This window comes from Sinocyclocheilus anshuiensis, unplaced genomic scaffold (genome assembly GCF_001515605.1).
Source record: "Sinocyclocheilus anshuiensis isolate Anshui unplaced genomic scaffold, SAMN03320099.WGS_v1.1 scaffold1299, whole genome shotgun sequence".
In the NCBI taxonomy this organism is placed as follows: Eukaryota; Metazoa; Chordata; class Actinopteri; order Cypriniformes; family Cyprinidae; genus Sinocyclocheilus; species Sinocyclocheilus anshuiensis.
This window is the reverse complement of record NW_015538011.1, coordinates 533,746-545,989: the sequence shown is the minus strand read 5'-3', so window position 1 is coordinate 545,989 and position 12,244 is coordinate 533,746. Positions and strand designations below refer to the sequence as shown.

The 12,244-nt window shown below is 36.5% G+C and overlaps 1 protein-coding gene across 1 annotated transcript; it reads left to right on the top strand.

The window, feature by feature from the left end:
* Positions 1–588: 588 nt before the first annotated feature.
* Positions 589–7,439, top strand: tfa (transferrin-a). The gene is made up of 17 exons (XM_016472677.1): positions 589–684; positions 797–948; positions 1,045–1,147; positions 2,449–2,631; positions 3,402–3,537; positions 3,620–3,675; positions 3,795–3,949; positions 4,069–4,216; positions 4,576–4,724; positions 4,811–4,907; positions 5,017–5,037; positions 5,709–5,870; positions 5,982–6,132; positions 6,246–6,313; positions 6,424–6,611; positions 6,815–6,977; positions 7,145–7,439. The coding sequence occupies exons 1-17, from the start codon at positions 648–650 to the stop codon at positions 7,192–7,194; spliced, it is 2,019 nt and encodes a 672-aa protein (XP_016328163.1). The 5' UTR covers positions 589–647; the 3' UTR covers positions 7,195–7,439.
* The last annotated feature ends 4,805 nt before the right edge of the window (positions 7,440–12,244 follow it).

Genomic DNA, 12,244 nt, shown 5'->3' with positions numbered 1-12,244 from the left:
CTAACATTTAAGTGTCAACTGTATAATGAATTTAGATTTTAACTAAAAAGTTAAACTGTGGTTGAACTGTGGTATTTTTCATAAATGTCAGGATAGAGTAAGTTTTTAATGTAATTTCCGGTAACACTTTAGATTAGAGAACACATATTCACTATTACCTCTAAATAAACTCCCAATTTGCTGCTTATTGATAGTAAGTAAGGTAGTTGTTGTAGTAGTTATGGGGTCAGGTTAAGGGATCTAGAATATGTGCTTTAAAAGTACTTGTAAACAGCCAATATGCTAGTAATATGCCTGCTAATAAGCAACTAGCTAACAGTGTTACCCAATTTTCTAGGTGCATGTACAGTATAATTGTACTGTTATAATATTAATTTGTACAAAAAAAGAAAGCTAATGTTTATTGTTAATAAATGTTTGAATTTAACATTAACTTCACCAGGGAATTTCCATGATGGATACTTCTGCAAAATGTGAACTGGCACATAGCCTGCACAAGCAGATATTGAGAAATCATGAGCAAACGATGATGATGATGATCTAGTCTTGTGTTTGTCTGGCCCAACCCACTAGTGCTTCCAGAGCTCCTATAAAAAGCCTGGTCTCTCCTGTCTCTCCCTGCCAAAAATCCCTGGTGAAGGCCTAATATGAACATCCTGCTCATCTCGTTGCTGGGGTGCCTTGGTAATTGCCATGTTTGATATTTTTGACATTTTCTTCTTCAGTTCTTCTTAATACTTCTTAATCATTGTGCTCAGCTGGATAATTAACTATTACTGTGTCATTTTCTTTGCAGTTGTGGCACTGCCCTCAGCCAGTGCTCAACAAGTCAAATGGTGTGTGAAGTCACAGAATGAACTGAATAAATGCCAACACCTTGCCACCAAATTACCAGAGCTTAGGTGTCATCTCAAATCTTCTGTAATTGAGTGCATGACAAGCATCAAGGTAATAAAACATGCTTATTATTTTTCCTCACTCACCCTTGGGTGTTTTGTTTAATCAAAGCTGTAACATTTTAATTAAATTGTCTATGATTCACAGACTGGTGATGCCGATGCTATAACTGTAGATGGAGAACATGTTTACCAAGCTGGACTCCTAAATTATGGACTCCGTCCTATTATTGCAGAGAAATCTATAAAAGGTAATATTTTATCACAAGAAAAAAAATATATATATATATGTGTGTGTGTGTGTGTACCTATAGACTAAATGATTGGTATTATTCAATCTAAATAGGAATTTGTAATAGATAAATAAATAGATAATAGATATTTTTGTCATATTGCTAATATGACAGTTAAATTAAAAAATATTACGTAGAATATGTAGTGTAATTCAGATGGGTCTCTTTGACTGGGGTTTTATTAATTGATTTGTCATTCATTATTCAATTATTCAACTAAATTGTCAAAATATATCACAATATTTGTATTTCAGATTAAAGGGGGCATAACACACAGTTTCTGCCAATTTCATGTTAATCTTGAGTACCTATAGAGTAGTATTGCATCCTTCATATCTCCAAATAGTCTTTAGTTTGATCAGATTTGTAAAAGACAGATACAGCTGTACAGCTTCTCTCTGAAAACAGTCGAGCTGCTGGAGTCGAGCTTATGACGTAATACAGGGCCATACTCGGGGGGAAAAAAAAAACTTTCTGAAACTTATATGAACCCTGAAGGAGTGTATTTGGCACAGAAATACTCCTTCATACGCCCAACTTGTTTTTTGAAACTTTGGCCACACTTTAAAAAATGACAGTGAATTTAACGGTAAAAGAGTGTTACCATGATGGTGTTTAGCATTTGTGTGAATGACACTGTGCACCTTCTATATATGTTATTATTTAAAAGCTGCTTGTGATGGGCTTTGGTTCATCATGTGACTTTCTCATCACCACCTGCATTTGGTGGTTATCAGTGTATTACAAAGGCACAAAACAGATTTCAGTATTTCAATAGGTTGGTATATTAACATTATATCAGTTAATGAAATTACGATATTTAACTGTAAATTTAAGTTAAAACCGTAAAACCTAAAACGTTGCTACTGTATTGTTTACGGTAAAATTCCGGCAACCACAGATGCTGGTTTTTTACCGTAAATTTTACGGATTTTTTTTTACAGTGCATGTTTAGCACGAGAATCCAACTCTTTAAGTCAGAATGCATGAAATAGCATTAGACCTCCCCTTTAATGACACTTTTATTTTTCAAATATAAAATTAAATAATAACATCACATTATACCTCTTACCCCAATAGTATGACAAGATTGCCTCTTTTTTATGATTTTCAATTTTGTACTATAACACCTAAATTAGCAAATGTTTCCTTTTTATTTCTCTTAATAATATGTTGGAAGATGCATCATCATTTGGCACATTATGAAATTGTCTCTAAATATCTTTCAGTCAGTCAGTTCTTCTCCTCTTCTTCTTAAGAATGCTGTTATGCTGTGGCTGTGGTCAAGAGTGACGCAAACTTCAACATCAATGATCTCAAAGGAAAGTCTTCATGCCACAGCTGTTATCAAAGGCCTGGAGGCTGGAATATACCCATTGGAAGACTGGTTGCACAAAATAAGATTCCTTGGGATGGTCCTGATGACATGCCTCTGGAGAAGGGTTAGAGTGGCTAGATTATTATTGTGTAAATTATCATCACATGGTTCTCTGGAATATTGATATTCAGTGGTCTGATATTTCCTAATATTGGAAATTATTTTTTAAATATAATTGCAGACACGACTATTTTTAACTTGAATGTGCAAGGCTTCCAATTTGATCTGAAACAGTCCAATATGCTGCTTGCTGCTTGAATATTTATTATCATAATCATGATGACTTTTTACAGCACTTTGTTATTCTTCTAGTTATTAATCTATAACAGTTAATGAATCAGACGTCTTGCACATTTACGGGAAATAGCTTACTTCTGCATTGAAAAATTAGGTGGATATCAGTCCACTCATTTGTGTAACTAAAAAAGATTGCTTTGTCCATTGAACTTTACATTTGCATTTATTAATTTAGCAGACGCTTTTATCCAATATACAAGTGATTCATCATAAAGAGGCAATAAACATGAGAAGTGCTAGTAATACAAAAGTTACAGACCTTGTTTAGAATAGAACAAGCTGAAACAGCACTTTTTTCAGCAGAATGCAATTAATTTTTTTTGTCAGCAGGATGCAGTTCAATTTTTAATTTCTTAGCTAGAGCTTTAATATTATCTTCTGGTAAAATTAAAAAATATTTTAAATTCAAATCAGTATTTTATTTCCAGTTTTTTTTTTTGATGAGTAGCCATGTGACAAGCTGGATGCAATAACAGCTTTCACAATATAAAAACAGGTTTTTAGTTGTGTTTTTTTGTGTGTGTGTGTGTTTTCCAGCTGTGTCACAGTTCTTTTCAAGCAGTTGCATTCCTGGAATATCGAAAGCCCTGTACCCAAATCTGTGTCAAGCTTGCCAGGGTGACTGCAGCTGCTCACAAAATGAAAAATCCTACGGTGATGAAGGAGCCTTCCAGTACGACTCACACTAACACACTGTCAGATTCCATTGTCTTCTCTACATATGAACAACAATATAACTCATGCATTCTCTCCAGGTGCTTGAAAAATGGTCATGGACAAGTTGCCTTTGTTTGTCAGCATGCAATCCCACGTGAGTTATAGCTTTTGCCAAAATCTAAAATATTCCTGACTGACATTAGAATTGTGGCTAGAGGTTATGATTCCATGGTTGCTGATTTACAAGCTTCTTGTCCAATCTGAATTCTTAAGTGAGTGAGAGGCAGAACTACCAGCTTTTGTGCATGGATGGCAGCAGGAAAAACGTTGAGAACTACAAGGACTGCTACCTCGCCAAAGAGCCTGCTCGTGCTGTCATCGGCCGCATGGACGCTGATTCACAGCCGATTATTAAAGCCCTTTCTCAGGTATGCCATGCCACTTTGCTTCATTATTACTGAAAAAATACCCTGTCATTGTTTTAGGAGAAGTGAGTAATATTGAAAGCCATTGAACGCCAACTTTTTTCAACTGTTGTGCTCAACAGGATTCAGATCTTTTCTCTTCTGATGCTTTTGGGGGTAAAGACCTGATGTTCTCAGACTCTGCATCTGGCCTGGTTGAGCTTTCTAAGAGCACAGACTCCTTCCTCTACCTGAAAGAAGATTATTATGAGGCCATTCGTGCCCTTAGAGGTGACATACAATTATGCTAAAAACACATGTGAATGTATACAGTGTCCCTAAAATGTATTAAGACAATTCTGACACAAATAAACATGCCATAATTAACATTTGAATTATTTAGCGTTCATTAAATGCTGGAAATATCTATATTTTATTTAGTATTTTTTTGTGTGAACGTTATGGGTACTGACTGCATACATCCACTAAAAAGTGATTTCTGAGAAATGCTCTAGCTTCATGTGTTTGCAGATGCCGCATTTTAAGTGTAACTTAGGTGTCGAATAACATTCAGGGCCTTGAGTATGTAGTTTTTGACATTTACTTGATTGAAAACATGATTGTATATTGTATGTATAATTTCTTCTCAGCTGGGAACACGCCAGCCCCGTCTCAAGACCGTAAAATTGAATGGTGTACCGTTGGCCATGCAGAGCAACAGAAGTGTGACAATTTACAGATTCCTAGTTTGGAGTGCCGAAGGGCATCATCTGTGGAAGAGTGCATCAAGAAAATCATGGTATTGTTGGGTCACATGGATGGGTGCTAAGGTTGTTAATCATCCACCTGTAGGTTAATTTTCTGTTTGATTTTCTCCTTTAAAAGCGCAAAGAAGCAGATGCCCTTGCAGTTGATGGTGGCCAGGTATATATTGCTGGAAAGTGCGGCCTAGTTCCAGTTATGGTTGAGCAGAATAATCAACGTAAGAATGAGCACTGTCTCATATTTCATAAATCAGTTCCTAAGCCACCTGTTTATCAAAATGTACATGTTTGATGAAACCTAAAATTCTATTCAATCTTTCCATGCAGAAAACTGTGATAAAGGTGGAGGTAAGTACTAGGCACTTCCACGTTTTAACTGTTGTCTATGAAAATTGATCTGCTAATCCTTTTCTTAAATGGACAGTTAATCCAAAAATGAAAATTCTATCACCATTTACTCACCGTTCACTTTTCCAAACATGTATGAGTTTCTTTCTTCTTTTGAACACAAAAGATGATATTTTGAGGAATGTTGGTAACCAAACAGTTGATGGTAGCCATTGACTTCCATAGTATGTATTTTCCATGCTATGGAAGTCAGTGGGGACCAGCAATTGTTTGGTTACCAACATTCTTCAAAATATCATCTTTTGTGCTCAACAGAAGAAAGTAAGTCACAGTAAGTAAATGATGACAGAATTTTCATTTTTGGGTGATATATCCCTGTTCACACCTAGGACAATAATGACATAGTTTTAAAAATTGTTTTAAATTTAAATGAATAGCAGAGTCCACACCACAGCCATAACGATAATGGCACAGAGGAAAGATATAGTTGGAAACTATTTTTTCCAGCTGATGAAAAACATTGACAGCATGTCAGAATCCATCCTATTTTAAAGAGCTTGAGCATTTAAAGACATTATCGTTCATTGGTGTGGGCGCTAATATTGTTATCGTTATAGTTATTGTTCTTTGTGTCAATGGACCGCTAAACTTCATTTCTGTGATGTGCACAGAGGCCGCAAGTTACTATGTCGTGGCCGTGGTGCGTAAGGGCTCAGGTGTAACCTGGAATAGTCTGCAAGGGAGGAAGTCCTGCCACACTGGCCTGAACCGCAATGCTGGTTGGAAGGTTCCAGATTCAGCCATATGCGGCCAAAAACCTGGCTGTACCCTATGTGAGTATTACTAAAAATGCACTCACAATTGGTTAATGAATTTTTTCTATGATCGATCACACAAAGTTGTTGTAATAGCATAAAATAGCACATTTTCTCTTCATTTCTCAGACAATTTCTTCAGTAAAGGCTGCGCTCCTGGTGCTGATCCTCAATCAAACATGTGTGAACTGTGTAAAGGCAGTGGGAAGGCGGTGGGAGATGAGAGCAAGTGCAAAGCCTCTTCTGGAGAAATATATTATGGCTATGATGGGGCTTTCAGGTACTGGATCGTATCCCACACACTGTAATTGAAAGGGAAATGTGCTTTTTAGATTTGTACACTGACTCAACTCTGTAAGCTAAAGAGAGAATATGATCTCACTCCTCTTGTAGGTGTCTTGCAGAAAAAACTGGTGAAGTTGCTTTTATTAAGCACACTATTGTTGGGGATTACACTGAAGGTTAGTGTGGTTTATCGTTAATTAATAAAGCTTCTCACTTTCATAGTGTCACATTTTTAAATATTGTATTTTTCTGATATGGTTCCTTCTCTATATCTATATCTGATTAGGTAAAGGACCAGACTGGGCTAAGGATCTGAAGTCAGGCGATTTTGAACTGATCTGTCCAGAATCACCAGACACATCAGTGAAACACAGTGATTTTGAAAACTGTAACCTTGCCAAAGTGCCAGCTCATGCTGTGATCACCCGGGAAGATGCACGCAACGATGTGGTGAATGTTCTGAAGCAGGCTCAAGTGAGTTCATTAAAGTTCAGTGTAGATTTTCCTGTCATTTTAAGTTTTTTCTTTCACACATTCTGCATTTGATCTATTGCAATGTTGATAGCGCAGGTTGGTCCAGTTCACTCTTTCATTACTTTGTGTTACCAGACCAGGTTCTTAACTTCAATATGGTTCTGCATTTGTCTTAGTTTTGAATCTTCTTCCCTATGTTTCAGGTCAATTCAGACAAGCTGTTCAAGTCAGAGGGTGAAAGAAACCTCCTTTTCTCTGATTCCACTAAATGCCTTCAAGAGAATACCCAACCTTTAAAGGAATTCCTGACACAAAAGTACATTGACATGATTGAAAGGACCTACGTGACTGGCCAGGGTGAACCAGGTATACAGTGTGTCTAAGATTTCCAACAATATCTGATGAATTCTAGGTCAAAAACTAATGGATCTTGTTATAAATGTTAAGTTTTATAGACATGCCTTGTTGCTTTCGACTTACAAAATAGTGTCCGCTTACAATGTAGTGATTTATTCTAATCTTTTTCTTCACAGATCTGGTCAAGGCATGCACTTTGGATTGTTGTATAAAGTTGAGTTCCTAAAAGAAATACACACCAAATTCAGGCCATATGAGCTTTGTCTGGCATGTTTCCCCCAAATAAGAATCTACATTTCTGAATCACTCTATTTCTCCTGATAAGTTACCAGCATGAGGAAAACATGACGTTTGTGTTATGCAGCAGTGTTCATATCTTAATATCAAAATCAAATCTTATGATGATCAAACTGTTCACACTCAGGAACAGTGGCAATGTGATCAAGTTTCTGTTTTATCACCACGGGGGTTTAAATAAAAATGTTTTTTTCTTCTTCTCAAAACCATGTCTGTGTGTCTTTCAGAATTATAGTCTGAGTATTGAATGGCAACAGTATAACCACTATACTATAGATAAAAACATGGTTGAATGTATGCACCCTCTACTGGGGGAGCTGTGCAATTCATATCATGTCAAGCATTATTGTCATTCATGGAGGAAATTCCATTTCTCTTGCAACTTTCAGGCAATAACCACACACACACACACACACACACACACACACACATACACAGAGATCGATTACAAAACTATACGGGTATATTCAAGGGCAGGCTTTAGGATGGCTAGATCCTACCTGTCCTACCGTTACCACGTTGTTTATTTAAACAGGGAATCATCTCAATTAACACCAGTAAAATATGGAGTGCCACAAGAATCTGTCTTAGGCCCTCTGCTATTTTCAGTATACATGTTGCCCCTTGGTAATATTATTAGAAAAGCTGGCATTAGTTTCCATTGTTATGCTGATGATACTCAACTATATATTTCAACAAGACCAGATGGAACTTCTAAATTATCTAAGCTTATAGAGTGTGTTAAAAATGTAAAAGATTGGATGACCAATAATTTTCTCCTATTAATTTCAGATAAGACAGAGATATTACTTATTGGACCTTCAATAAACAAGCTACAGGTAGTCCAAAATGCAGCTGCTAGTGTCCTTCCCAGGTCACTACACTGGCTACCTATTAAGTTCCGTATCAGTTACAAAATATTGCTACTTACTTATAAGGCCCTTACTGGTTTAGCTCCTGCGTACCTAACCAGTCTGCTATCACGCTACAATCCATCACGCTCCCTAAGGTCGCAAAATTCTGGACTTTTGGTAGTACCTAGGATAGCAAAGTCCACTAAAGGAGGCAGAGCATTTTCACATTTGGCTCCCAAACTCTGGAATAGCCTTCCTGATAATGTTTGGGGTTCAGACACACTCACCCTGTTTACATCTAGATTAAAGACACATCTCTTTAGATAAGCATTCACATAATGTATCTCATAACCTGGTACTCCAGCTATATCTGATCAAATGCACATTATTATTCTTTGCTTGGTTTGAACACATTTAATTTTTATTTTTTTTTGCTTGGTTTGAACAGCACCTACGCGTTTTCTCTATTTGCTTCTCTGTTTCTGCCATGGGATAGGAATCCCGAGGTAACTAGGAATTACACATGCTTCAGTCTGGATCCAGCCCTTACGAAGATCTGAGAGGACCTCAGATGATGCCAACCCTGAACCAACATACAAAACTACCAAATTTTCCTATAAGTTTGATCACAACATATACTCATTGCTGTTAATTGTGTTCACGTTTGAATACATGTCATTAACTAATTGCATGATTTTTTTTATTTTTATTTCTGCCATACGGACTTCACCAGATGCACCTGTATATAATGTAGAAAGTTTAATTTTCTGTGAAGCTGCTTTGCAACATTTGTGTTGTGAAAAGAGCTATACATGCACACACAAAAAAAGAAACATGCAGGTTTGTTTGTTCGTTTATTTATGTTTAACTTTGAGTAATTTGGCCCTTCATAATAAAATGTGTAGTTCAACATTATTAATTGTGGTAGTCCTTTTTTTTTTTACCTTTGTGTCACATACAAATTAATAGCACATTACATATTATATTATATGTACAATATATATGTTATATATTGAAAGACTGTGTTTACAAAACTTGCAAAACCAATTATTGTTTTAGCGATCAGAGGTAAGAAGAACCACAAAAGTATCGGCAGATCTAAATAATCAGATGTAGGGGCTGTTCTTTATTTTTCTAATTCTTGCTGTGTTTATGAGCTGTTTTTCAGAATGAATATACTTACATTAATTTGAATTCTTAACACTTAGAAATAGTAATTTAATATAAATTGACCAGAATCTGAAAAATACTTCACCACATGGTATGAAGCAAAACAACACAAGCTTTTCCCCCACGCTGGACACATTTCTGTGAAATATTCAGCTAGTTATTTGGCTCTCAGGTTCAGGCGAAAGTAGGCTAACAGTTCACATTTCAGGCATTTGTCATACTTCATGTCGTTTCTAATGTATATTTATTGTAGGGCTGTCAATCGATTACAATTTTTTATCTAATTAATTACAGGGTGCTGAAACTAAATTTGGCTGTGAAAATACCCCCAAAAGATAATTTAAAGCTATTATCGTGTTAAATGTTTAGGCTACAATGGCCTAACATAAAGTATGGAACATAAAATAAGATAATTTGAGAAACATCTCAGTATTTTTTGTTCATGCAATGAAAGTCACTAGTGACCAAAACAGCTTAGTTACCAACAGTATTCAAAATACCTTCTTTTATGTAGTGCAAAAGAAAGTAAGTCATTCAGGTTTGAAAAAAACATGAGGGTGAGTAAATGATGACGTAATTTATTTATTTATTTATTTTTGGTGAACTATCCCTTTAATGTTTTTATTTATTTATTTATTAATAAATGAAATGATACGCTAAAGAAGAACCTAAAACTACCAGCAGGTGGCGGTAAATGTCTTAATGAGTCGATTCGTTCAAACGGCTGATTCATTCAGGAATGAAGTAAACGGCTCACTTTATGAATGGGTTTTTGAATCATTGGTTCACACGATTCGTTCAAAACGCGGATTCATTCAGAAACTAAACAATGCTGTGTTGCTCAGAGACGCACAACAGTTCTGCTGTGGCTTTTTAGGTAATATTTTTGTTGGCAAAACTGAACAAAAACACACAATATTGTGTTTAACATATAGCACAATATTAACTTCTTATTTACTGAACTGTTGTATGAAATCACATTTGCACTGGTGTTCTTCTTGACAAAAACTGGTGATATTGCTCTAGTTGCTGGTGTGATATCATTTATCATATGATATAAATATGAGACAAATACTCACACAGGGGCATTTTTGCCCCAATATCTTGAATTTTAGGGCAGAACTGCATTTATGGAGTTGTTGCCCTGCATCATATTTGTCAATAGTCACCTGTATGGACTGTAAGATGACGTACAGGTTTGGGGGCGGGGCCAGTGCGTTAACTGCGTTAAAATATTTTAATCGCGTTATTTTTTCATAACTAATTAATTAAGTTAAGGCGTTAAACTGACAGCCCTAATTTATTGTATTAATTGAAACATTTCATGATGCATTTCATCGGATCATCATATTTTGTTCGGTTCATTCCTCCATATTTTTATAGCTACGCCTCAGGTCAGCTATGAAGGCCCATGGAGTGCCATGGGGGGATCTGCTCCCCTCTCATGTGGTCATTGCTTGGTTTAACACTTTTCCTTCCAGACACTTGATTGGGCTGACATCTGTGGTTCTTTATCAAAAATCACTGGCTACTCCATACCAGTGAACACTTTGGTGTTATTACTGAATGACGACTCCATGTTGACGCTCTCTAATTGAACATAAAAATGTTTAACTTGCTGGTTTACATCTGCTAAAAAAAATGCTAGCGCAAAACTGGCTCCCATTTCACATGTTGAATATTTAGAAGTGGCTGATGCAGCTTTGAGACATTATAATGCTATAGTCATTCACGGCACAGGTGAATTTTGCACAAACTTCTACATTGAAGACCAGGGGCCAGTTGCATAAACAGCCACTGTGTTAAGACTGTGTCTTAAGAACTAGTTTGACCAACTAGTAGCTAGTCAAGAGGTAATCAGACTTACTTTTTGGATTCAAATTAGACCATTCTACCTTTTTATAACTGACTTTAAGAAGTTAAAAAAAATTAATTAGATGACTAACTTTTTAAGACTAGTCTAAGTGGTTTATGCAACCGGCCCCAGGACTATTGCAGCTGGGGAGATTTCTAAGTACATAACACAAATCAAAGACCTGGACTCAGAGTGAACACATCTGACTTCTCTGTTCTCCCCCAACTCTGTGTGTATTTGACATATAAGTCTGACATGCCATAACACGTGATAATTTGTGTGTGTGGTGTTTTTTTTTTTTTTACCAGCTGCCTAATATGTGCCCTGTTGAACAGAGATTGCAGATTTAAGTGGGGTGGGCGAGGGATACAAATAATTTTGTCTGCTTAACATTTTATTCTGTTTTTCATGTAATTTCATGTCATTTTACTTAAATGAACAATGGCCTATTGAATATCGTTTATTGTATATGTAGTATTTCGTGAAATAAATAAATGAGTAGATAGATAGATAGATAGATAGATAGATTCAGTGCCGTATTGATTTATGCTCACGGTTCGTTTTACTGTATTCCGTGCTTTAATTTTAATTAAATGCGTGTGCATTACATTTTTTTTTCTGCATGCAAAGCTTTATAATTCAACGTTCATAATCTGAAGTCTGTGTAAGTGGAGGAGACTTTTATTATTGCTCCTTATTTCTACACTTGGCAAATGACCCTGTCACACGAGCTACGTGCGCGTGAACACACGGTTACCGCGCGGATTAATAACGCACGCACACACAAGCTCTAAACGCGCGGCAGGGGGGTCCTGAAGGAGAAGGGACAGGCAGAGCAGAGAACAAAAGATCAGTGTCAGTCAACAACTTTTCAGTCTTACCTGTGAAAAGTAATTCCCCGAGACCTATTTTCAATTGTGCGGCGGTTTGTACAGCCCCAAGCAGCACACGACTGAGGCATTTTCTCGAGTCCACTTATGAGAATGATGGGAAAGATGCCGCACCAAGATGGCGGCGACGTTGACGTACGATCCAGCGGCCAATGAGGAGTCTAGGTATTTATATGTCTATGGTCACACCCCGCTCAGGTTGATTAACCC

Bases quoted from the DNA above. Each gene is read 5' to 3' on its own strand.
- tfa (XM_016472677.1), top strand. From the start codon at position 648: ATGAACATCCTGCTCATCTCGTTGCTGGGGTGCCTTG. The intron at 1,148-2,448 runs GTAATATTTTAT...CTTCTTCTTAAG, and splicing joins TGCAGAGAAATCTATAAAAG to AATGCTGTTATGCTGTGGCT. The intron at 5,038-5,708 runs GTAAGTACTAGG...TGATGTGCACAG, and splicing joins AAACTGTGATAAAGGTGGAG to AGGCCGCAAGTTACTATGTC.